Source organism: Podarcis vaucheri (assembly GCF_965113315.1).
Source record: "Podarcis vaucheri genome assembly, chromosome: 3".
Lineage (NCBI taxonomy): Eukaryota > Metazoa > Chordata > Lepidosauria > Squamata > Lacertidae > Podarcis > Podarcis vaucheri.
The window spans coordinates 90,883,276-90,910,535 of NC_138761.1; the positions used below are offsets into that span (position 1 = coordinate 90,883,276).

Here is a 27,260-nt window from a genome sequence, read left to right on the forward strand (position 1 = left end):
TGATGTTGGGAAAGATGGAGGGCACAAGGAGAAGGGGACGACAGAGGACGAGATGGTTGGATAGTGTTCTCGAAGCTACCAGCATGAGTTTGACCAAACTGCGGGAGGCAGTGGAAGACAGGAGTGCCTGGCATGCTCTGGTCCATGGGGTCACGAAGAGTCAGACATGACTAAACGACTAAACAACAACAACAACATGAATTTTACCTTTTAAAGCCTTCTAAATTGCTGGCGTTCACCACATTGTGGCAGTGAAATTCCACATTTTAACTATTGCATCACGGGAAGAAGTAAATGCTTTTGTTCTGTCCCAAATCTCTCATCATTCAGCTTCACTGGATAACCCCAGATCTAAGCATTATGAGAATTAAAGGTCCGGCATCATAAGCCTGTAATTGCTAGGATTACTTATAAGGGACTTCATCAAAAGCTTTTTGAAAGTTCAAATGGGGCTGGTCCTACCATGAGGCAGAGTGAGGCAGCTGCCTCAGGCAGAAAATTCTGAGAAGTGGGAAGTGGCTAGAAAAGTATGCTATGTTTTCTGCTTTGCAGCGCCTAAGCTCTCTTGCTGCCCTAGCACAGCCAGAGCACCAATGAGGCAACCTGTGTCAGGTGGCATGCTCCTTGCACCCCACCAGGGTATGGGCCCAGGTGTGGGGTGGGTGGGGTGGGAAAAGTGTCAGTAACACATCTTGCCTCAAGCACCTAAAGCGCCGAGCCCAAATAAACAATATCTGTTGGATCACCCCTATCCATGTGCTTTTTTATACTTTCAAAGAACTCTAAAATGTTACTGAAATAGTACTTACCCTTGTGGAAGCCATTTTGATTATTCAGCAAGATTTCTATAAGCTTAGTAATTTTATCTTTAAGAAAACTTTCCTGGAACAGACGTTAAGCTAACTTACCTGCAATTCCCTAGTTGTCTTTTTAAAAAAGTAGTGCTACATTGATGGCTCTCCGGACTTTTTGTTCAGAGGCCAATCTTAGCGACGAGGTTTGTGTTCTTGTCAGAAAACTAACAATTTCACATTTGAGCTCTTTAAGGACTCTCAGGTGGATACCATCTGAGGCCAGAGATTTGTTGATTTTTAATTTGTCAATGAGGCCTAGAACTTTGCCTCTTGTTGCACTATTTCTAATTTCTTCAGAGTTCCTGTTGAAGGTAAAGGTAAAGGGACCCCTGAACATTAGGTCCAGTCGTGGCCAACTCTGGGGTTGCGGCGCTCATCTCACTTTATTGGCCGAAGGAGCCGGCATACAGCTTCCGGGTCATGTGGCCAGCCTGACTAAGCCGCTTCTGGCGAACCAGAGCGGCGCACGGAAACGCCGTTTACCTTCCCGCCGGAGCGGTACCTATTTATCTACTTGCACTCTGACGTGCTTTCAAACTGCTAGGTTGGCAGCAGCAGGGACCGAGCAATGGGAGCTCACCCCATCACGGGGATTTGAACCACCGACCTTCTGATCGGCGAGTCCTAGGCTCTGTGGTTTAACCCAAAGCACGACCCGCATCTCCCCTGTTGAAGGTAGCTCAGGTTTAATTGTTATGTGCACTGAGGTCAGTGGGGCTACTCTTGAGTAAATATATAGAGGGTATAAGGCAGGTTGTTACCTGTAATAGTTTTGCCTTGCAGTTTGATTTGCCATACCAAACAACAAACCTTACTGTGCTCCATTCACACTGATTGCTATTATTTTGTTTTACAATTTCTACTAAGCCATGTAAGGTGCCACATATTTGAAGAAACCGGGAGAGATAGTACTCAGTTCTGCTTTGCTCAGCTAATATTTCGACAACTGAAATGAAATAAACCATAGGGACCTATTTGCCAGGTTTCTGAAATGCCATAAATACTGTGTATCTCATAGGAGCATGCCCTTAGGAAGAATTGAATCCCTTTCTCCTGCAAATAATATAGAAAACACTGAACAAATACCTTTCTGTTGTTGCTATAGTGATTCTGTTTGCTAAGAGCAAACTATATTTTTACTCTCGAGTACAAGGAGAAAACATGTAAACTTTGAATTCAGTATAAATCAGCACTGTATATTGGGAATATGCAAAAGGATGCCACGAAGGGCTCTTGTTTACACAAATTACACACCATACCTGAGTAAAGCAGGGGAACAACAAAACCCATCAGCCCTAACCATTGGCCATGCTGGCTGGGGCTGATGGGGCTTGAAATCCAGTAACCTTTGGAGGGCCACACGTTCCCTCATCCCTGGTGTAATGCATGACTCTAAGAAGCATTGCATTTAGCAGGGATCTGACTAAAGGCACATTATGCTTTTGTTGAGAACCTTTTCCTATAGATTTGCACTAAATTAATGGCAATGGCAAGAGACATTTTGAAGTAAGATAACATGGTTTCACAGAAGGTGAAGGAACTCTAAATGGTGTCTGGAATACTTTCAGAACTGCCTGTTACAAACGGAAAGGCAAGTAAACACAAGGCCCTAGTGCGAGACACCCCTAGATAACAAGGCAACAAATTATGTGCAGTTATAGCTTGACAGGGCACTCAGCCTGTGCACAAAGATAAACTCAGTATAGAATAACTGCCAGGGTAGTCAAACCAGGGAGCAGGGTTCAAGTCCTCACTCAGCCATGAAGCTCACTAGATAACTCCACATAACCTAACTCTGAGGGATGTTGCGAGGATAAAATTAGGCGGACTTATGTATAAAGTCCTTGGAGAAAGGCAAGTTACAATGGAACAAATAAGTAAAATAAATTGCAGTAGGACAGGAAGCAAGTATTAAGAGTATTTGGGATTCATGCAGAGAAGGCTACTAAGGAGCATCTTCCAAGCTGTTCCTTGGCCTTGCAGTCAGCAGCATTGCCAAACTCAGCAGCCTGCTAGAAATGTGTTGTTTGGGTTTTGTGTTGAGCTTTTTGAAGTGTTAATGAGCACAACTTTTCAGACTCTGCTGATCCTGGGATCAGGCTGCCAATCATACTGTCTACAGTATAGTGATGAAAACATATAGAATCAAGTACAGGTATGCAGATCCCAGAGTCAGCTGATGTTTTCGACTGTGTTGTTATTTGTTGATAGAAAAGAATCTTTTGACTTCTAACACAATCTTGTCATCAGGCTGCATGGGAAGAGGTGACTCGTTCTCATCCAGCTCTGCTGCTAATGCTTCCTGGCAGTTATATAGATGCTGCTCTCCATTCTTAGTAACTTGAGCAAAGTTCCATGCTCTTCCCCATTAGACAAATGACAGACAGAGCTGGAAAGCCAGTGTTATTAAAAGCTGGAAGTGAAAGAAGCTGTGGGGCTGGTAATTTGAAATGGGAGGGATGTTTAACCCCATATATTTCCTCAATCTTAAAACCATTGCCTGGAGACTGCTAATATGGCTATCTTGTACGTTGTGTAGTTTTGTCCCTGCTGTATAACTTCAGTAATCTTGGGGAGGAAGGGGAGCCTGGTGGTCACAAGTTGTCAAGAGCATCTCTAGTAATGAAGCTGAACACAAAGAACACTGGGAACACAAAGAAGCCATGTGGGACTTGTGGAGAGCATGAAAAGAATTGCCTAGAGAGGTGGTGGTGGGGCATCCATGACAACAGCGGCAGATAGGATGGGGAGGCAATGTTAAGACTAGTGAACTGGGCTGTGTTCTATGGCACTTAGCAGAAAACATAATGAGTGCAAGAGGGAAAGAGGAATGTATTTCAGCAACAGAACTTGCAAAGACAACATGGTCCCATGACTTTAATTGGTCCAGGGGGATTTACACTTTTAAAGTCTTCTTAGGTTTAGCAAGATGGTGGGATCTTTGTATTTGGTTGTTGTTTTTAGCGCATGCTTCATTATTTTGAAAAGGGGGCAAAAGGAGGGTGTTCCTTAAAAATCTACCGCAGTGCATCAAATCTCTTGCAACATTCGCAAGATACACACTTTGTGGTACAACAAAAAAGAAAAGCATTGCTATGACTAATGTTTACAGTCAATGGCATTTTTTTATTATTAGATTGCCATGATTAGTGTTTCCTGTGCCTGGCCTCAGAGCATTCTGCCAGCTAACGCTCCTTTCGATTTGTTAAAAAGGGTAGAGAAAAATGAAGTTCATAAATGCAAAAGTTGTTTTCAAGAGAGGGCTGGCATCCCTTTATAAAGTATTCAGATGAACACCCTGATGACTGGTAGCCACCAACAACACATAAAGATTTATGGGGAAATTGGCTGTATTAGTAATCTTCTGGGGGAGTGGGAAAATCAAATTGTTTTGATAAAGTTATGCTTATATCCTGTTTCTTGAAAATAAAAATATTTTGGTTTGTTTTTAAAAAACACACAGTGGGCTGGATCCAGATTGAGTCATGCTTTGAAGAAGCCCATGAGATCACTAATCATGACAAACTTAAAGCCCATTGATTTCACTCTCCCACCAATTTCAATCAATTTAAACATGACTCAATCTGGATCCAACCCAGTGTGTTCACTAGCCACTGATCTGGATATTGCTTTCAGGCAGGGATTGCTCACAGGGAGATGATTCATTCTCCTGAATCCAACTAATTAAGTAACATAGTGTGGGAACACATCTTTTGAATTGTTCCTATTCTGGGCATCATCAGCATGGATTCAGAAAAGTGAATGGTTTTGTGTATGGTTCCAGCTTGTGTACCCTCCAAATCGACCAAAAGATAGCAGAACCATCTTTAATTTTTATTCATTCTTCCCTTTTCTAACTTCACCCTGATCCAGTAAGGGACTTTCCTGCATGGAAGCTGCTTTCTGCACCCAGCAAGTGTCCATCTGTCTTGTAATGCTCATCTGCCCTTCATTTAACAGGCTAGATGTAATCACATCTGGGGCACCAGATGCTGCATGGAACTAGCTGCCCTTAGGCTGCTCTATTTAATGTAATTTACCCAATAGCCTATTTGGAACATGGCATTTCCCTTCTCTTAAACTGAAATTAAAGTTCACCATTTAGGAACCCTGCTCTGTAATTATTTAGGGGTGAGTGGGTAGAGGGATCTTGACTAGTTTGCAGAAGGGGCAGGTGAATGCATTCCACTTTAAAAACTGCCTTTTTAACGATGATAATTTTATGTATGGCTTTTTCACCCAACCACCTGGGTACATAGTGGCTGTACAGAAGTCAGTGTGCGCCAGCAGTTGTCTCAGGGCAAAGCAGTTGCATGCATAGAACCACCACCACATACAGCAGCTTTCAAGCATTTCCAGTTTCATACTAAAAGCCAGATCCTGTCAGTGGTGGTGACAGGTACACAAAACTAGCTTAGCATGGGCTTGTAAGAGAGACCGAGAGCAAGCAAATGTGTTGATTGCAAAAAAAAACAACCACCCTCACTTCAGATTTGTATTCAACATGAAGTTTTAGATTTATGATGAAGTATTGCCCTACATATCACTAGTGCTAAAGTAAAGATCTGTCGCCATCTACTAGAGAGATGAGATTACTTCCTTGTTTGTTTCGTTTTGCAGCCCTAACCATAAGCGATGCATCTTTCAGTAGCAACAAATCTTCTTGGATGTCATTTGATTCCTTCAGCATCCGACGCAAGGTTCATATTGAGTTGCAATTCCAAGCCCTTTCAGCAAACGGCATCCTCTTCTACACTGCTCAACACCTGAGCCCACGATCAGGTAAGGAGAGAGTCTGCATTATACCGTTTTATTATATGGACAAGGGAAAATAACCAATGCAGACATACGTAGGTTCGTTAGAGTGTCTCGTGTTTCAGCATCGGTTGATCAGATCGAGTTAATCCTTTAAAAAAAAAGTTATGTAGTGTCTTGGACTGAGTAAAATGGCTGCATTGCGCTCTTGACAAAAAATGCAGTTCGATTAGCTGGATGGTGTTCGTCACAGGCAGTGCAGCACTGAGGTTTAGAAAAACCCATTGCTCTTCCACTGTAAGTTTTAAGTGGAATTTTGGTTGACCTCCCACACTTTGTAGGTATAACAGTCGCCCCTCCCCCTGATTTTGTGAGGTGCATCTATGTTCCAATCACTCAGTTGGCATAATACAGCTATGCAGAGAGCATTTGTCCCTTCTCCTTTCACACCCCTGGTAGTTTTAACTCTGAAGCCACTGCTTTGTTTTCTGAATTTGTTTCTTCAAAGCCATAAGGGAAGGCAGCAGTCAAAACTGGCAAGCTGTGTGTCAGTTTTGCCTCACTCCCTGCTGTAGCAACCACAGCTTTTGTTAATTCACTCTCCTTTCCCTCACACCCTCTCTCCAGATTTTGAAGCTGCTGCTTCAATTACTGTTTCCTCCTTCTCTAAGCTCACAGCCATTTTAATGCTGGGGTGGGAGGCTTTTGGAGCTGTGTTTTGTTTTGAAGTAGCACAAATAGCCTTACACGTCTCTTAAAAAGAAATACATACTTGCACTGAAATCCAGCAATTTAAACAATAACACTCGGAGTGCCAGCAGCAGGCACTCAGTATGTGCATGTCTGGACAGATTACCTGGTTGGGGGAACTGCCTTGCAAAACTCAGAGAAGTGCAAATTTCAAATGACACTTGTGCTTTGGTTATCTTATTGTGTAGAGGGTGGGAAACAGAATATTTGCTTAATCATGAGCCCTTCCCCCAACCCACCTGCCCTACACCTGGCATCATATATGACATCTCGTGTGCGGCAGGTAAAGACGTGGCCCGGGTCCCACTGGATAGCCCTGTCTGTTTGCAAACCCTGTCAATCAGCTCCATACAAAGGCCTGCACATCTTTATGTCTTGCATGCACACTCTTTGAAAAATGAGAAAGGATACTAACAGAGATTATGCCCAAGATTGTGATCTTAGGTGTAGTTACTTGTAACTAAGTGCTACTTAACACATTGGAGCTTACTGTATTTTTCGCTCCATAGGGCGCACCGGACCATAGGGCGCACCTAGTTTTGGGAGGCGGAAAACAAGAAAAACTTATTCTGAACCCCAGAAGCCAGAACAGCAAGAGGGATCTGGCTTCTGGGATACCTTGTGGCTGTTCTGGCTTCTGGGATAACCCCGCCAAGCCTCTTCAGGGCAGCGGGATGAAGGTTCCCCCTGCCCGAAGAGGCTGCGCAGGGCTAAAGCAGAAGCCAGGACAGGCGCGTCGCTGAAGGGGCGCTGCGCCTTCTCCCTCTCTGCGCAGCACCTCACCTTCACAGGAGAGGCGCTGCGCAGAGAGGGAGAAGGCACAGCGCCCTTCAGCGAAGCTGGAGAAGGAACAGAAGGAGACCCTTCTGTTCCTCCTCCGGCTTCGCTGGAAAGGCCCATCGCTGCGAAGCGGGAGAAGGAACAGGAGTCCCTTCTGTTCCTCCTCCGGCTTCGCTGGAAAGGTGCGTCGCTGCGAAGCAGGAGAAGGAACAGAAGGAGACCCTTCTGTTCCTCCTCGGGCTTCGCTGGACAGGCGCGCCGCTCAAGGGGCACTGCGCCTTCTCCCTCTCTGCGCAGCACCTCTCCTTCACAGGAGAGGCGCTGCGCAGAGAGGGAGAAGGCGTAGCACTCTTCAGCGAAGCTGGAGAAGGAACAGAAGGAGACCCTTCTGTTCCTCCTCCGGCTTCCCTGGAAAGGCCCGTCGCTGCGAAATGGGAGAAGGAACAGAAGGAGACCCTTCTGTTCCTCCTCTGGCTTCCAGGTCAGGCGCCTCGCGGCGAAGCCGAGGATCCTGCATTCGCTCCATAGGACGCACAGACATTTCCCCTTCATTTTTGGAGGGGAAAAAGTGCGTCCTATGGAGCGAAAAATACGGTACCTCCAATTGTATTAAAACAAGGGTATGTTGATAAAGGGTGGCGCTGTGGGTTAAACCACAGAGCCTAGGACTTGCCGATCAGAAGGTCGGCGGTTCGAATCCCTGTAACGGGCTGAGCTCCCGTTGCTCGGTCCCAGCTCCTGCCAACCTAGCAGTTTGAAAGCACGCCAAAGTGCAAGTAGATAAATAGGAACCGCTCCGGCGGGAAGGTAAACGGCATTTCCGTGTGCTGCTCTGGGTTGCCAGAAGTGGCTTAGTCATGCTGGCCACATGACCCGGAAGCTGTACACCGGCTCCCTCAGCCCATAGAGCGAGTTGAGTGCCGCAACCCCAGAGTCGGTCATGACTGGACCTAATGGTCAGGGGTCCCTTTACCTTTACTATGTTGATAAAAGGATGCAAAAGAGCAGTTTCTTAGAACCATTTACCTACTGCCACAAGCATTCAATTCAATCACACCTTTCAGTCACACCTCTAAGTAACGACTCTCTGTCAGTGGAGTACTCTGCTTAACTTACAGCATTCATATTACCTATTTGAACCACACTGTCATGGAAGGGGGGGCGTCACTGAGGACTGAGTCTTGCATCTGCTTGTTAGCCTTGCAATGAGCCTGTCATAGCAGACTCAGAGTGCAGGGAGGTCCTGGAGTATTCCCCTAGCAGCCGCCAAAAGAAATGAAAGGGGTTTCTGTTGCTTAAGTTTGCAAAGCACGTTATGTAAAGCTTTTCCTTTAGCCAGTGTTACATAAGCCTTAACAATCCCTTTTGCCAGTTATAAAAACCTTAACAAACATTGCTCACGCCTAACAGCCAATTGGCACTGGATTTTCACATTGCTAGGTCATAGTAATACCTTTACCTTTACCTAATAGTCAATTCGCTACAAAGATTAAAAAAACCACACCAATTTTGAACTGAAGTAATGCATTCTGTTTAAATTTATGTATTTAATTGGCCAAAAGAGAGATACCATAGCCTCCCTTGCCATTTTACAAAAACTATCCGCCTCCAAAAAAAAACCCCTACTGGATTCTAAAAGAACTGGTGCCCAGTTGGGCAACGTGGTCAAGGAAGTAGTGGTACAGAATGTGTTCATGCTGCGTGTGCCATCCCAACCTTCCCACTTTTGAGGTCCAAAGGGAGTTTCCAAGCCTGTTTGGATGAACCCATTTTCTTGCCTCCATGCAATCAGAAATCCTGATAAGGCAGATAAGCCTTGATCAGATGGAGACTTCCAATCGCATTCCCCTGTGCAACCCCTGTAGCCACCTTCACAAACTCGCATTGAATGCTTGTAGCTCATCTTCATATTTTCTACTACACCTTCTCAACCTTTCACACACCAAGCCGAATGCAGCCTCTTAGCCAGGCATGGTGCAACAACAGGGTTTTGCTAAATCTGTTCTTGCTCTCTTCCCTTGAACTGCAAAACAAGGTGGTTGCTGAGCACCTGCCAAAATGGTGTGCATGGCTGGCAGGCTGCATTTGGCTTGGTGAGTCACAAGTTGTGCAATGAAGGCCTGTTCTGCAGTGTCAAGGCTGCTGTCTAGTAATGCTTAGCCAAAATTATGTGTCATCAGCTCATGGAATGTTGAAGCATCTTTCTTTTTCTTTCTCCATAGGCGATTTCCTAAGCATCTCCTTAGTAAACTGGTATGTACAGCTGCGCTACAACCTTGGTGACAGAACGGTAATTCTGCAGACTTTCCAAAATGTACACAGCACAAGCGGTACGTGGTACTTAATTAAAGCAGGAAGAGTTGGCAATGAAGGCTACCTCAGCCTCAATGGCATCAATATAACCCGGGAAGCTAGTAGTGGCATGACTGCCTTAGATACACGCACAGACTTCTACGTAGGTGGAGTCTCTTCTTTAAATCTGGTTAATCCCATGGCCATCAAGAATGAACCCATCAGCTTTACAGGCTGCATTCGAGAGGTTCTTGTCAACGGCAGAGAGCTAAAACTGACTGAGAAAGGAGCTAAAGGTGGCGCCAACGTAGGTGACTGTGATGGAACTCCTTGTGGGTATACAGTGTGCAAAAATAATGGAGAATGCAAAGTTGAGCCATCGGGTTTCTATTGCTTGTGCCCCAAGCATTGGACGGGGAAGACATGTGAGCAGTCTGCTTATTGTTCACATAGTAAATGTCTGCATGGAGGCATTTGTATACCTACCCCAGCTTTACTTTCATATACATGTGCATGTAGACTTGGCTGGTCAGGCCTCCGTTGTGAAAAAAAGATCTCATTTTTTACTGCAAAATTTACAGGCAATTCATACCTCAAATACATAGATTCCAACTATAAAAGAAGGGACCTCAGATTCACTAGGATATCTTTCAATTTCACCACTGAACACGAGGATGGTTTACTTGTATGGTTAGGGAAGGCTGAAAATGAAGACAATGATTTCCTTGCAGCTGGACTTGCTAGTGGAATGCTGAAAGTCATGGTAAACCTTGGAGAAAGCATTGCTGTCCCTCTTGTTCCGCAAAGCAAGTCTCTATGTTGCAAAAGATGGTATTTTGTCACCATTGCACAGAACAAGACACTCATCAAGGTGTACCTCGATGAGGAATTAGTTATCTTTGAAGACCTAGACCCACAAAGAAAATATACTGCTCTCAATTATGGAGGGACTTGCTATTTTGGAGGATTTGGGCTCAATAGAAGAGTGAACACTGTCACCTCAGGGCTGTTCAATCAGGAGTTTGTTGGCAAAATTAAAGACGTCCTGTTTCAAGATTCTAAAAAGATCCTGCTGATTAAGGCAGAAGGCTATAATGTTTATAGTGGAGATAAGGATTAACTGCTGAATAAGAACCCTTTTATGTAAGTACAAAATATGAATTTTACTTACAGTGCATGATGCATTATAGGAAACCTTTCCTTCAGGCTCCTTGGCTCTTGGACTCCCTTCACAGTCCCCAGCTCCCTTGGTTGTCTCTGAGTGAGGTTTTAATCCTAGCCAAACTATTTTTCCTTTTCTCTGAGAAGCTGAACTTCAGAAATGTTTAAATTCCTGAAGCAACTAATAGTTGAAAAAAGGCAATTCTTTTGTGTTAATTTAGGTGTTTCTAACAATCATTTTATTTTCTATATCATAGGTAGCTTTTGTATATGAAATGAGACTAATTCAATATAGAATTAAGTTTTAAAGCATACAGTATTCAGAAAATAAATGCCAAATGAGATAGAAACACAGTGGTAAAAGTATTTTTTAAAATACCAAACGTGTTTACAGTTCCACTACAAAAGCCAACTAGGTACCGTATTTTTCACACCATAGGATGCACCGGACAATAGGACGCACTTTGTTTTAGAGGGGGGAGAACAAGAAAAAAAAATTCTCCCCCTCTCTGCCCAGCCCCCCTTCAGTGAAGCGGCAGGAGGCGCTGCACAGAGAGGGGGAGAACTTTCCCCCTCTTGTTTTCCCGCTCTAAAACAAGGTGCCATTCAGGCGGCTACCTTGGAAGCCTGGAGAGCGAGAGGGGTCGGTGTGCACTGACCCCTCTCACTCTCCAGGCTTTAGGTTCCTTTCAACCTGCTCTTTGGGGCTGGTGGGGGGAAGCCCACCACCAGCCCCAAAGAGCAGGTCAGGGAGCAGCGGAAAAGTGCAGCAGAGAGGCTCCTGCCATAGCCGTGCGTCACCTCTCCAGCTGGGAGAGGGTCGCGGGGGGCTGCTTTAGCCCCACGCGCTCTCCCGGCTGGAGAGGTGACACGGGGCTGTAGAGATTCCTGCCATAGCCACGCGTCACCTCTCAAGCCGGGAGAGGGTCGTGGGGGTATGGCGTCTTCGCTCCATAGGACGCACACACATTTCCCCTTCATTTTTGAAGGGGAAAAAGTGCGTCCTATAGAGCGAAAAATACGGTACTTCCACCATTGCTGACAAGCAACATTTTCTTGACTGAATGTCTGTGTATAAAACACACAGCTTTTTTCCCCCAGCCAGAACTCCCCAGAAGTGTGGGGAGAGACCTGACCAGCCTCAGCAAAGCCCCACTGTGCCTCCGACTCATGATGTCCGGGATCCACTGAGGGTCTCCTCATCTACAGAGGCACAGGTGAACCTGCACTTTGCTGGAGTTCTTCAACCTCCTAGCTAACAGCCGACACACAGGAAAGCCGCACCTCAGCTGAGCAAGCCCCCCAACACTGCTCCAGCTCACCTAAGCCAGAGAGGGAGGGGGAGCTTGTTAAGCTGCTCAGCTGAGGCACAGAAGCTTCAGCTGAGCAGCCTCAACAATAGGTCTGGTTGCCATATCAATACATTGCCCAGGAATGGTATGAAGGCCAGAGCACGATGGTGCCATCACCCAGCGGTATATTGCGTGTGAAACTGCTGCCACTCCTCAGTCCCAATGCCCAGTGGAGCCATGGGGGTTTCACTTGCAATATACCACTGGGTGAAGCTGCCCATCTGTGCCTCAGCAACCTTCACATGAGGCGGAAGGGGGCAGGCAGGTTGCCTCTCTGCCAGTAGGAAGAGGCAACCTGCCCACCCATGCAAAGGTAGCCTCGCGAACAGAGCTTGTCAGGCTCTGTTCACAGAGCTACCTCAGCCCCAACCTTCACATGGGTGGGCTGCCTCTCCCTCCAGGGAAAAAGAGGTGGCCTGCCTGGGCAGTGGCAGCTGAGGCAGCCCCCCACACAAGAACCTGTCAGAGGTTGCCTCTGGCTTGCAAGGAGAACACACACCCTGAAGATGGGCTCTGGGGTGGGTCTCCTGGGGGAGGTGTGTTCCAGCACCTATTGGTTCAGGGAAAAAAGCACTGTATACTATAGCAAAGACACTGAAATGATGTTGGGGTGGGGGGAGCAGATGATAACAGAAGTACTTGCATTTATGATTGCTAGAAAATACCATTCACATCTCATACCCGTGTAGCATCAGGCTGCTAAGCTGTTTGGAAACGTGCTCAACCATAATCTCTTTTGTCGTTAACCACCATATTTCCTGATGTTAAAAATGGAAAACACAATCCAAACTGCCACCTCCTGCCATGGGGCTTTGCAAAGAGGCAGAGCCTCCACAATCACAGCTTTTCTGATCGTGGCAGCTGCCGGGACCGTTGCAGTCACACAATGGCAATGAGTTCAGGTGCCAGCAGATCCCAGGTCAGCACAAGGCCACCACTCTCCCTGGGAATGCACTGTTTGGTGGCTTTCCTCTGGCTCCAGCCAGCAGACCTGCCAACCAGCCATATACTGGGGTGGAAGGGGGAGCCTGGCTGAGCCAAGGGGAAGGACACACCACCTAATCCAATTGCCCAACCCCAGCCCAGTGTCAAGTGGTCTGCCTCGTTTTCCTCAAGTGAAACATAAAAGTTTCAAAGAAAATGGTAAGGAACATTTTATGCTAATAGCAGCTTTGTCATGCTGACAAAGTTTGCCACATGTAGCAAACATGTTACTTTCATAAACATTTTTCAAATTTTCTCTCCATCAAGTTGAGCCTCAAACCCTGACCTTAGAAAGATTAATGTAGAAGCTGTCATCATTTACCTTTGAAAAGCACTCAGGACTGCAGCCTCTGAGGAGCTGGTGTTTTAAGCAGCAGTCAATGCTCTGGAATAAATGTGGGCTTGCCCTATTGATTCTGTTTCATAATAAATGAAAACTGTGATACTTCAAAACGTATACCCATATAACGATTTATAAAAACTAGATTTGTTCCATAGCCTTCAAATAAAATTCTCACTAAAACCATCAGTGTCTCCTTTTGCTTCTTGTTCTTACTGTCTAATAAAATGTTTACATCAAATGCACACTCACACCCCAAAGAGCTGATACCCACTCTCAGCAGCCAGGAGCGTCAGAGCTAGACACTGGAGGACTTGTCAGGAGTGAACATGGACCACTGGTACCCAACTGTATGGGAAACAGCCCTACTAGAAAAGCTAACCTAACCAACAGACCGAAACTGACATGGGGACAAATAAAAGAGAATGCTTTCTCCCCGGTGTGGCTCCCCTTTATTACACAACAAGACAACAAGAACCACCCACCGACAGCATATGAATCAATATGGTTAACTTGACCCAACAACCCCTCTCTTTCACACACACAAACAAAAGCAACTGCAGCCAACTAACGGAACCCAACCATGCCCTGGGCCCCCAACCTCTCTCAGTGTCAATGAAAACTACTGTATTTACTGGAATGTAATGCACACCTTTTTTGGCCAAATTACGTCGTGACAATTAGGGTATGTATTAGATTTGATGGCGCCAGCAAATACTTTTTTGGTTTCAAAGTTTTGAAAATGGAGGTGCACATTTGATTTGATGGTGTATTAAATTCACATAAATACGGTAATAAATTAAAGAGACCCTACCCATGTGACGCTGACACAAAAATCTCGCACATACACTATGTAAAAGAATGAAAGCTTACTTTCCCCTTCTCTCCCTCTGCTCTCTCCCCCCACCCTTCTTCTCCCCCAACCTTACACTGTATACAACATTCAAGTCTCACATTGAATATAACTAATCTGTAAAAAGGACAATATATGTACTTCTATAAGGGAAACATACCCAAACACGAACACCAGCAACTTGCTAGTACTTTCCCACACAATTTTCTCTCACAAGTCAGATGTAGAATTGGCATGCCAGTGTTTGAATCCACAAGAAGATGGGGGGTGGATTACACAATTTGAAACTCACTAGAAGAGTACATCTTCTAGTTCTAAAACTGTGAAAAATGACTGTCTTCCATATGGAGAATTAACTTAGAATTTCCTATGAACCTACTGTTTTTCAGTTTCTGCAGGACTTCATCTGTTTACACACTAGTGAACATCTCACTGTGAAACAACTTTCCAATCCTTGCTTGCTCTCAACTTGCAAAATGGTGATTTAACCCAGAAGTAGCATTTCACTGATTGCCATGTCAAGGGCCTTAAAACAGTGCAAGACCTTTGCTATCTATGCAAGGTCTTTGACTGCATTCTCTTTGCCTCCCCAGGAAACCAAACCAAACACCAAATCATTATTACAATACTATGACTAAGATTCTGTGTTTATGTACTGCCCTTCCTTCCCACAGCTTCCAAAGTGCTACCAAATACAACTAGAAAAGAAAATCAGAAGCAAAATACAATAAGCACAATGTCTTTGGTTGATAGATACCAAGGCAAATTCGTGTCCCAAAAGCAAAGCAACCAATATGCCTCCACCTAATGCGTAAAAGGCAGTAGGGTGGGAGACAACCACACTTCCTTAGGGAAGGAATTCCATCACCAAGAAAGCCCTGTCTTAGGTCGCCATAATCATGGGCCACCATATTCTCACATTGGCAGGATCAAAAGCAGGACCTCCCTTGCTGATTTCAGAGCACAGGTTGGTAGGTATTCAGACACAGTTACTACTACTACTACATTAAATATTAGTAGCTGTACTCGTGCAACTCTGATAACTGCTTGCCCAGAATTTCAAAGGAAAATTCTTCACATAGCCCTCAGTACTCCAATACCACCCACCAGTTAACCTACCAGACTTTATTCTAAGCCCGTAAGAAAACACAGAGAATAAAAGGCATGAACAGGTCAGGTCACTGCTGTGAAACACAGGCATAAGAGGAAACAAAAAAGAGAAATCTGTTCCATTTGTACAAACACAAACACTAGAGCATGAATGCAGGGCTACACAATAAACATGACTGGTTCCCCTTTGCAGATTGCTCAAGGAAGTCAAATTCTCACCATACAAATTCTGAACAATCCCCACCCTGACAACTATTCAAAATCAGGACGCTTGGAATATTCATTAATAAACCTATCTGTGCTTCTTCCACTCACAGCCTTCATTAATGGTTATGTTAAGTCTAAGATGATCTGCTTCTATGTTGAATAAGCTTCTTTTCTACTTTCTGTTGGGTGGGGGGATAGAAAGACAGCAGGATTCCCAGCTGGTCTTGGAAGACAAACTAGCTGAGAAGTCCTGCTGACCAGAGTGTGCTCACAAGTGCTGGGGAAACAAAACAAAGCTCAGTTGCGGGATTGAGGGTGATACCTTGGTCCCAGAAGGTGACATTCTACATTCGCTTAGACAACTGTGCTGGACATAGTTGCAAATGTTCCCTCCTTCCCCAGCAATAATTTACATCAGAATTACCATGATCTTGAATTTCTATTTAACATATACATTGTGCTAAAAAAAAATGTTTCTTAAAAGCCAACAATCTGGATAGTCACATCTTTAAATAAAAGCTACCATCAAGCATTGTACTGTATAGCATTTTTAATTTGACTATATAAAGCCATGTGCAAGGTTTGCAAACCGGCTGTTATATTTAAATAGGATTTTAAAATAGCCTAACGATTTGCTTTAATCATATATTATTGAAAGGAAGTTTATTTTGATACCAAAGTGCAAAAAATTTATGTTCATAGGTAAGGCGATCTTACTCAAGAAGGTTCTTTATCCACAATGCTCTTAATTTTACTAAATACTTCAAAACAGGATGTTGAACAGAATAGTGCAATGGTATCCAACAGAAACAGCAATATACTATAATTTTCCACAGAAAATCACAAAATTTTACTGATCTATTTATTAAAAGCCCTAGGGTTGTTAAAAATTACCAGTCAAGCCACATTTATACATCTTTCTGTTATATCAGTTTAGCCTATTGCTTCACATCTATTAAAACCAATCAAACAACAGCTGTGAGAAGGCTTTATCATTTTTAGAATCAAAATATCCCTTAAAATATTTACATTTTACAATATAAAGGATAGTAAAACACAATGTCATGTACAAGCTTAGGTATTCAAGTTTTTGAAGCAAGAGAAATGGTTGGGAAATTAATACAAATTATAGCATAAAGACTAAAAGGTGTGGGGGGACCTTATTAAAATGTGTACCCTATAAGCAATAAAATTTGGACTGTGCAGCCTTCTAATTTCTGCTCAAAAACTGTTTCAGATGCATAGGGGTGGGAATATGATGAGAAATACTGCTCTTTTTTCATTTTGCTTGTCTTTTGAAAGTCTTCAACACCATTCAAGTATGCTGTATACTGCATTCAAACCTGGGTTTCTGAAGAGGATGTCACATTCTTTTCTTTTCTTTTTAAGTCAGTGTAATCTAAGAAGAGTGAATGATACAAAATTCTCCTTTATATTTACTGGAGCATCTTCAAACAGCGAGCACAAATCACCAAAGGCTGCAAATATGTCAACTGAAGCCAAATCGAACAAAGAACCTTTATGCACTTTTTATTGCATATCAAAGGAAAACCCTTAAATTACTGTCTATACAAGCAACGTAAAATTTTGAACAATTCAACCTCTGCTCCTAGGGCGGCTGAATGTAAAAGTAAATGAGCAAGCGGTACATTGGTTGGTACCCAACAAGACTTGTCTCTACAAAACATTAAACACTGGATATTTTTTTAAAAAAGAAAGAACTGATGGCACAACTGATACCCAAGCATATATTTTTACAGAATTTTAGGACATATTTAAAACAGATTATTTCCTGTATATTATAAACTTTAGAAGATAGGCTGTGGACCCCTTTCCCCGCTACTTTTACCTTTTGTTTTTCCCCCGGTCACTGTGGTCCCTATCTTTTTGATGTCTATCTCGGGGCTTGTCGCTCTCCCGCTCTCTGTGCCTCTCCCTACTTTTCTCTCTCTCTTTCTCCTTCTCCTGAGCACGCTCTTCGCTTTTAGGCGCTTCCTTCTTGTCAAGATTCCTACTGTCTCTGGATTTGCCTTCAGAGTCTTTGTCGCTATGTGAAAGCCGCGACCTCTCTTTGTCCCGATGCCCTTCCTCCCTGCTTTTCCTCTCTCTCTCTTTTTCCTGGTTTCTATCTCTATGCCTATTTCTTTCGGAATCCGGCTCCCATTCATGCCTGCCCTTTTTCTGGTGGTGGGTCTCGCTGTAAAACCTCTGCCTGTGCTGGTCGCTTTTCCTCCTACCAAATGCCCTCTCCACATGGGGACCCTGGCGACCCCAAGGATCGCTGTGACGCCTCTCTGGCCTCCGGGTGTCTCTACTCTGATAAAAGTGTTCTGGCCCCGAGAATCTTGGCTGTTTCTGAGCCAGGGGTGGCACTGGCGTAACTGGTCCAACAAAATGTGGGGGCTGACCTGACAGGTGCAAAACGGGGGGCCAAGGCATCAGAGGGTTCTGAGCAAAGCCAAAGCCTGGAGGAGGGAGGAGCGGAGGGGGCAGATGAGGAGGAAAGCCAAACACAGGATTGTTTTGGGGAGGGAAATTAGGGGCAACGGCCCCTTGAAACTGAAAGCCAGGTGGAGAAGTTTTGGTGTGCTGAAAATTTGGCTGCGGAGTCCTGATTGGTGAAAAGCTTCCACTTGCAACAGGGCTGGGCATTTTGGTACTGAATTCAGAACCGCTGGCATTATCTGCTTCAAACTGAGATGACGACGGCGGTGTCAATAATCCTCTTCTAATGGGATGTAGTGCCTCGGTGCTTTGCATCAGTGCTTCTTCACCCAACGGATTTGTATTTTCTGGCTGTGAGGAGCACACACTGTCTGCTGTAGATGCAGCTGAAACCAACAACTTCTTGCACTCTTGACTATCGCTCCGATCTGAGGCTAGGTCATTTCCTGACAGTTGCTTATTATCTACTTTAGCCTGTTCAGTTTCTAAAGTGTCCGGTTGTTGACTATTCTGCATTTCTTCATACTTAATACTGTCCCCATCATTTTCTGAAGCATTGTTCTGTAGGCCTCGTCCTGCTGCTTGCCTTGGATCCCTTTTAAGATTGATGAACTGTGAACTATTCACAGTCATACTATCAACAGATGCTACACCGCCATTATTGCTCCCAATTCCTTTCCCTGTGCTCGCCGAGACGGGAAAATCTGTGGTCCTTTCCTGAGAAACATTAGCACCGTCACCCAACCTTAGACTGCTTTCAGGAGTCTCTTTGGTTTCCTTGTTCTGTGACAGAATAGTTAGGTTTGCTAAAAATGCTTCTGTAGAAACATCTGGTGGTTTGCCCTTAAGACTTATGCTTGTCAGATTTTCTGACGAGCATGAGACATCGGCCACTGGTGTATCAACTGCAGAGAAATTATCAACTGGTTCTTTTGAACTGTCCTTTTCCCCCTTCGTTTCTTCAGTTCCAGCAGTTACTATAGGAATGTCCCTTAGTTCTTCTTTTATGCTGGCCTTTTTATCTAATAAAGGCAGATCTTCACTAGCAAGCTGGCTGACTGCTGGCTGGATATGTTCAGACATCTGCCCCATAGTGCCCAAAAGACTTTGAAGAATATCATCAACTGGCAGTGGCTTACTTGCTAGCTCAAAAGCAGACTGCTGATTTTCCCATCCAACCAAAACTCCAGGAAGGAACCGCAGAGGCTTTGGTGGTTCAAGTTTGATGCTTTCCACAGCAGGCTCACTCACAGTTGTTTCTTCGGTATTCGATAGCTGCGACTTGATCCTTTGTTTGTGCAATACAGCTGTGAAGGAGTTGAAGAAGTCGTTCTCATCTTCTTTTTCCACCGATTCAGAATGAAGGACTTCAGGTTTGCTCAGTTTACTCTTCTTTTCTGGGGGCAAATTCTCAGGACTCTCTTCGGCAGGACTAGGGTTCGTACTGGTGGCAGAACTGGCCTGCCTTTTCAGCTTCTGACGAATTATCAACCCCAGCAACAAATTGGGTCGGTGCACTTCAATACCTGCATTTGGAAGGCAGGGAACCACAGTGGTATAATTAATAAGATACACATACACTTCAGGAGAGAAAAAACCCATTTCTACCAAAAAGCTTATCTATGCCTCTGCAATCTCAGAAAACTCAGCTGCTCCAAGTAGTCAAATTTCCCCATGTCTCTCTCAAGGGCTGCTCCCTGTAAGTAGAATTCCTATACACTCTAAAATAATTAGTTCCTGTTAAATAAAGATAAGTTTGCTTTATTCATGAGCAACAGGAAGCACTAATGCATGCTTGTTGAGGGGGAAAACTGAAAGGTGAGGTTTCTCAATGAGGGTGACATTTGCAAGCTTCATGCGCGCTCTCAAAATACAGTCATACCTCGGGATGAATACGCTTCAGCTTAAATATTTTAGGGTTGCGCTCTGCGGTGACCTGGAAGTAACGGAGCGTGTTACTTCCGGGTTTCGCCGTTCACGCAGACACTCAAAATGACGTCACGCGCATGCGCGGAAGCTGCGAAACGCAGCCCGCGCACATGCAAACGTGTCTTATGTTTGCTTCAGGATGCGAACGGGGCTCCGGAACAGATCCCGTTCGCATCCAGAGGTACCACTGTAAAAGCTTCAAGCTATCCAGTTTGGGGGATAATTAAAATGAACCTCAACAGTATAAATGTCAAAAACAAGATCTCCATCACTAACATGTGAAACGGCCAACTTTTGTTACCTACCAGGACCATCAAAAGGCACCAGCTGATGTGGAATTTTATCAGAGGCACCTAAAGGGATGATATATAAATCCTTGATTTGCTTCATGTTATTTGCAGCTACACCGTAACGCTTTCTGCTGCTGAAGTATGCAAACAGCAAAGTGTATGAAATCTGATCCTCTTCTGTCACGGGGGTAAAACGAACCACACAGATTTCCTATGGAGAAGGGGGGTGGCACAAATTAACTTACAATTTGTCAACTAGTTCTCTAAAGCAGAATTCAGCACTTGGTGGCAGGGCAGGAGAGGAGAGGGGAAAGTCAGCAATCATCATCTTACTTTCAGGTACTTACTGCACCTGAAAATGTTGGTTTTTCACGCAGCAAGGAGAATTTGACACTGCAGAGACTTCAGTTCCAGGTAAAGAAGGGCAGTCTTGGTTATTACAAGCTGCAGCCAAGAAGAGGAGGCCTCTCCACAGCTTTTGGCAAAGCTTTTGAAGGATTTCTCAGCAAGCGGCTAGCCCAGCAAGCCACTTGTGGGTGTGAAGCAATCTTAAAACAACAGTACTTATGAAGGAGGGAACTTCAGCAATTTGAACCAACTTATACAGGGATTCATTTTTGGAGGTGTGCAGCCTGCCTTTTGACTAAAGCAGCCCTGAAATGTATACACTGTATGAAGTCTGTGCTTCTTATAGATAAATTAAAGTAGATCTGAACTGATCAGTAGACTAAGCTGACGTTCTCTGTGCACAAAACTTTCAGAAATTGCACATGCAGAATCTTGTAATATCTTTAGTAAAAAATAATAACTCCCCACTCCAGCACTATGAAAATATTACTTGCAGAGACGCAATTGGATCTGCAAAATATTTTTAGGACTATGAATATTTCTGCATGACTGTCCATGCTTTGTAGCCAGCGTGCCTTCTACTATCACTTCACTCCAGTCATGTGGTCTTCATATCATAGGAAAATATGCTGAAAATGTGCTAAACATCCACATCTACTCATTTATCACCAAATAGAGAGTAGTTTTGTTAGGCTTTATCATTCAGAAGGACTAGGTGTTTCCATAAAAAGAGCCTGCTGGGTCAGACCAATGGTCAGTCCACCTAGACCAAGGTTTCCCAACCTTGGGTTTCCAGATGTTTTTGGACTACAACTCCCATCATCCCCTAGCTAACAGGACCAGTGGTAAGGGATGATGGGAACTGTAGTTCAAAAGCAGCAGGCAATCCATGTTTGAGAATCCCTGATCTTGTCCATGTTCTGTGCTGCATCCTGCACAAATGGCAGTAGTGAATTTATGCCAAATAGTAATAGTAGCAGCAGGAAACTGTGCCTTTAAAAAATATTTAAACTGAGTGGGGACAGGGGACAATTAACACCATACATTTCCAGGACCAGAACAAATTTGGTTTTACCTTTGTCCCCATGGCTTTTATTTTTTCAACATATTCCCAAACAGTCTGGGGTGATATCCTGCCACCAATTTGGATGCTATCTGGCAAATCCTATGGGAGGGGAAAATAATTATGCATTGTAATTTTATTACATTGTAAAATACATTGTAAAATAATAGCTACTCTTCAAATACTTACTATGCTTTTAAAACATCTTAAAGAAGTTACCGTAGAGAAGTACTGCTATGAAAGTACAGCTAAATGAGAAAAATCAGTATCACTCATGATTCATAAAAGAAGGCACATTATTTCAAATGATGAGTAAAGGGAGGAAGTAAAAATTCTACTGCCTTTTGAGTGCATGGGAATTTATAGAAACGAATTTATAGAAAGCCAGTATGTAAAAAAGCTAGCTAAAAAGTGTACATGCTGGAGATCTTCATTTAAGTCTCTGATACACCTGTTGATGTATTACCACAAAAAGAGTGGGCATGAGGGATGGAAGTGTCTGTTAAACAAAGTGCTATGATTGAAACCCTTTCTAAAATAAGAGAGAATAAACAACATCTCTTGGTGTTTTTAAGTACTCTGCATTCACAATGCCATATTCAAATTTTAGTTGTTCGCAATGAAAAGAAAATTTGGAAAAGTTTCCAAGGAAAGCGACAACACAACATTGAGTGTATACATACTACCTCTGTTAAACTTTCAAAAGAGCCAGAGATGGGGTAAGCCTTGATAACAAACTTTGCAACAGATGGCATGTTGATAAAGCCTTTCCAAATGAAGTTCAGGCGAGCCAGAAATAGTGCTTCACTTTCAACCATGCCAGGCATTTCTGATCTGTAGGACAAAAGTGTGGAAAATATAATAAATGCAAAACAGTCTAGTCTACTGCAAGGGTGGGGGGGGAGGATGGCAGTAGGGACACTGGCTGGGGCAGCAACATTAACAGAGAGAAATATGTGCAAGACTAGTAATAATCTCAATCTGTTTTCTTCCATCTTTGCTACAAATATAATGGCAAAACCACCAAGACAGTTAGTAACAAAGAAAACAATCACATTTTTTTTTTAAAAAAAAAGTAACAAGCACCTGTTTTTCAATGCCTCAACTTTGTGTACTTTGAATACACACAGGTGAGTCAGTAAGCTTCTTTAAAAGTAAACATGAAGGTTGCTTTTGTTTGTTTGTGTACAGTGGGGTTCCATGCAGTAGTTTCCACTTATTTATGAACATAATATTAACTAGGGACAGCAGCCACAATTCTCTGTGACTGGCAGCAACCACAAAATTATTACCTAGAGCCTGAAGCAGAGGCAAGTGCTGGATTTGGCAATTCTGTATCTTCCTCTAATAATTCTGAAGCCAAAATGTTTGTTGTTGAAGAAAGTGCATCCGCTATGCTTTCAGCTTCATTGTCTGATGGTTTACGGGCAACGCCAACAGACACTTTCACATTTTTCCCAGAAAGGTCATCACTAGGTGGTGCCATTCGACCTTGAAAAGGCAAGTTAAAAAGCTTCGCTGTTTAAACCATACCAGATTAGAAAAAAACCCTAATCTTAACACTAAATTACAATTCTTACTATAATGCTTAAAAACCTTGCTCACTGAAATTAAACCCAGAGGCTTTGTACATTTCTCTAATTTGTCCAACTGTCCAACCATTTTCAGGTAATTATTAATGAAAATACAGATTTCCTAAAGAAATACAAAGTATTTGGATGCAACACTAAACCATGGTTTAGCATTATGAGAACAAGTCACAGGAAGCCTAGGACTTGCACACTGTCCTGTCTCTATCTGGTACAGCTGTGTGGAAAAGTTCACAAGCACTTGCTTACATTATAACGATAACGATATCTTTATTGTCATTGTCCCATGCGGAACAATGAAATTGAAAAACTACATATAACTACATAAAAACTACATAAAACTACCACAAAACTACATAAAACATTTAAAAACCCCTAAAAACTGTAAAACCCCATTTTAAAATACACTATACTATACTATATATACTATACTATATATAAATAACCTTCTTGTGTCATTTGAACCTAAACAGGCTGCAGTTATTCTTAATTGCAGTTAATTTGCCTCAACGAACTTCCAACAAACTTTTGGCTCGATTCAACTAGCTACACTTAAGATTAACTAAAGTTTAGAATTCAGACTAAACTGGTTAATATAAACCAGAATTTTCTGATCTCTTCCCTCCAGCCACATCAGACCATAGGGAGGTTGGAGGAACACGCAAAACAAAGACTCACTGAGGTGCAGTCTTCTAACCATAGTTTAGTGCATTATGCCAAACTGCACCAATGTGATAAAGCTAATGGTAGAGAAAAAGGATCTGATAGTCCCCAGTCAGAAGCAGGATGAATCACACTGCATGCTGCAAAAAAAGCAGGTACCCGAGTGGTATATTAGTTAACATGCCTGAGTAGAACAAGGGAGACCGGATCAAATTCCCACTCAGCCACGGAAACTCAGAAAGTGACCTAGGACAAGTCACTGTCTTTCAGCTGTTATAAGGATACAATGAGAGGCTGATAGAAAATAAATGGACAGTTTATCAGACTGTGCCACTCCCATTGCTACTCTCACTGAAATTAAGAGCTAGCCATCCATAACAGTAGTGGGGAACCTGTGGCTCTGCAGATGTTCAACTTCTGCAGCCCCAACTTCTCAACTGGTTTTTAAGCATGCAAAAGTTAATACTACCTATGCAAATTTTACAGTTGAGGTCAAACAGATGGTTCTTATGTTGACTTGTTGTATCAGGAGTGGCGGATTCATCCACTTCTTTATCTTTTTCAATCTGTTCCGTTTTCTCCACAATCTTAACTGGAGGGGTTTCCTAAACAAGGAGAGACAGACAATTTGTTAATGCAATTTTATTTTATATAGAATAAAAATACAACTTTATGATCAGAGTCACACCTCACAGGTCCACCTCAATGCTAAGCCAAACCATAGCTTAATGCAAATGAGTAGGTGCCCAGATTGCAACTGCTACACTCCTCCCCCAGTCCTGCTGCTGCACTGCTTCTTGGGGCTAAGACATGGTTTGGCTTGTGTTACACCCAAACCCAAGGTTATGGTTTGTCTCAGCCCAGACACTTTATCTATCTTAACAGAACTAATGCATTGTTTGTTTTAAACAAATACACAGCAACTTATTTCGTTAAAAAAACAATATTTTTGCCGTGATACCTGAATTTCCATTGGTGCTTCTTGCTCTTTTACCGGTGCCTCGCTCTCAATTTCTATTTCTCCTTTATGAGTAATTTTTGTGATTGGTCGCCTTTCAACTTCCCTCTGCTCTTTTTCAATCATTTCAATTGTCTATCAAGAAACAACAAAAAACAGAACAGATACACAGTGTGAAAACCTATGAACACATCACCAGAAGCAGCCCCAAAATATGGGTGAAAGGTTGCTTAATTGCAACTCCCATAATAATCCCTGAACACTGGACATGCTGGATGAGGATAATGGGAGATGAAACCTAAGTTAGAGAAGACAGTTGCCTGAGAGATGAAAACTAGAGTCCTCCTCCTTCACTGGATGTTTAGCATGAAGAATAGGTAGAAGATCTAGAGAGAGCAACAGATGGTGGATACTACTATTCCATGTTTGCTTCACAGCCAGAGGCCTGGTTGTAAAGCTGAACTATAGTCGAGCATTACATGCAGAAGACTTGAGCTCATGCACTCTCCCTTCCTCTCCCCTTCAACTGGAAGCTCCCATTTCCGTTTTCAATTAATTTCACATTATGCCTGCATCCTAAATTGTACTTAATTACGGGTTATTGAAACAGGACAACTTCTTGTCACCGTTTGAAGTCGGTATGTGTTTGGGGCATAATGCAGTTAGCTAAAAACAGAAGCGAAAGCTTTCAATCTGCCACCCTGCTCTCACAGCCATACCAGAAAAGGAGAGAGGTGAAGGAAGCTGACAAGCCTGAGGCCTGCTCTCTGCTAAACTACAGCGAACCGTCTAAATTCAGCCGTTATCTCCCAATTTCCTCAGCTTCCAAGAATGGAATGGCTATACTTCTAGAAAGATGACTCTTGTATTCGGTAGAAAGCCGGTCACTGGATCAAGGATGAACTATTTCAAAACCATGCACTGATAAGCAAGTTCCAAACCAATAATAAGAGCCACACTGAATAGGCTTTAAGCGGCATCAATGGGAGGTTTGGAGCACGCTGTCACCAAAGATTTTGATTTTATTTTTGTAGGTATTCACTTCTCTGGAAGAAAGCAAAGGCTACAATAGCGCCAGAGGTGCAATAGGGCCTACCCAACACATCACATTCTTGTCAAATGCATCCCTTTATTTTCCCCTGGAAAATATTCACTTCTGTAGGACTAATTAAAGAGATGTACTTGGAAATACGGTTGGGGGTGAGGAAGCAATATGCCCCAGGCTCAGACACAAGTTGGTCTAGAAAGAACCTATCAGGTGGGAAAGAATGTACAATAACTGTATGAACAGAGAACACATGTATCTATCACATCAATTCTTTGCAGGGATTCTGGAAATCTACAGGTCTGCTTGTAATTTAGGAACAGTAAAATATTTTCCCTTTGTACCAGTCCCACAGATCAACATTTTTTGAACAATTAAGCTCAAATTTTACAACGAATTTTGTGCTTCTTCTTGTTGTTGTTCTATTTTCTAAAGTATTTTAGCTGTAAGTGATTTAAACAAGCCCTTGTAAATTCACACTGCAGTTACAACACAATCAACCACCTAAAATTTACTGCGGTTGCTCATTGGAGAAAGAAGCCATTAGACTTCAGATGGTGAACGGGAAACACAGAAGACAAGTGGAAAGTTTTGAAATTTGTATTGATTAGCACTAGGAAACAGGTGATCCATTAAATAAACAACTGTAAATTAACCGTACATGTCTGTTTTCTCTTTTCCTCCATGCAGCTAGTTCTTTGGAAGCCAGCTCTTCCGGACTCATTCTTATGAGATGGTCTGGAGTTACTTCACCTTTCAACACTCTTTTGAACAGTATCTGGGGAAACAATCAGTAATTAGTTATAGCTAACAATTTTTAAAAAATAAGAATCTGCAGGCTTCTAATTCAATTTCAACCAGAAAAGAAAATTGAGTTTTTTCAGTCTCACCTGTACATCATTTTTAAAAACTGCCCTCTCTACACAGAGATACAGATAGTTGTACATTAATGTCCTTAATGGATCCACCATTTCACAAAGTAAAGGCAGATTCTTTAAAAATCCTTAGCATGTTTTAATGCTTTTTTAAAAAAAAAAAAAACCCAAAACCAAATAATGATCTCTTTGCTAGCCTGAAGGACACATCTCGAAAAATGAAACTCGGGTGAGTTTTCAGTGGCTGATTTTTCAAACAATAGTTACTGAAAAATGAAATTCTCACCAAGGAAAAAGATTTGAAGAGGTGCTGGTAGCTTAAATTAAGTGAACAAAGCAATAGACATATGAGTCCTTTGTAGAATTTTGTATAGTTAAACATAACAAGAAACATTAGAATGCAGGAATGGAAGCTTCCCAGAACACACAGAAAATTGGAGATTTATTAGACAACTTATTTCATTGGCAGGCTTGATCAGCAGGCATATCTAAGTACATTTCAGCAATACTTTAGTTTTACAGAAGTCAACAGAGAACAACAATAGCAAGGAATCATAAAGAAGTGAGCTTATAGATTGGGCTGACCCATGTTTTTTCAGGTGGAATCCAATGCTGCT

General features: G+C 42.9%; 2 protein-coding genes across 24 annotated transcripts in view; one reads left to right on the forward strand and one right to left on the reverse strand.

The window, feature by feature from the left end:
• EYS (eyes shut homolog) overlaps positions 1-10,866 on the forward strand; it is a 511,791-nt gene extending 500,925 nt beyond the window's left edge. For all 7 annotated transcript variants that reach the window (XM_082218133.1, XM_082218135.1, XM_082218137.1 and 4 more), the window contains 2 exons: positions 5,475-5,636; positions 9,362-10,866. In XM_082218133.1, coding sequence (XP_082074259.1) covers positions 5,475-5,636; positions 9,362-10,551 — 1,352 coding nt within the window. In that variant the 3' untranslated portion in view covers positions 10,552-10,866. The remainder of the gene's footprint in view (positions 1-5,474; positions 5,637-9,361) is intronic.
• Positions 10,867-16,951: 6,085 nt separating this feature from the next.
• PHF3 (PHD finger protein 3) overlaps positions 16,952-27,260 on the reverse strand; it is a 44,331-nt gene continuing 34,022 nt past the window's right edge. For 16 of the 17 annotated variants that reach the window (XM_082218140.1, XM_082218142.1, XM_082218153.1 and 13 more), the window contains 8 exons: positions 26,430-26,546; positions 24,727-24,858; positions 24,235-24,370; positions 22,806-23,004; positions 22,197-22,347; positions 21,526-21,615; positions 20,118-20,313; positions 16,952-19,409 (listed from right to left, as the gene is read on the reverse strand). In XM_082218140.1, coding sequence (XP_082074266.1) covers positions 17,284-19,409; positions 20,118-20,313; positions 21,526-21,615; positions 22,197-22,347; positions 22,806-23,004; positions 24,235-24,370; positions 24,727-24,858; positions 26,430-26,546 — 3,147 coding nt within the window. In that variant the 3' untranslated portion in view covers positions 16,952-17,283. The remainder of the gene's footprint in view (positions 19,410-20,117; positions 20,314-21,525; positions 21,616-22,196; positions 22,348-22,805; positions 23,005-24,234; positions 24,371-24,726; positions 24,859-26,429; positions 26,547-27,260) is intronic. The other variant, XM_082218152.1, reaches the window with a different exon arrangement.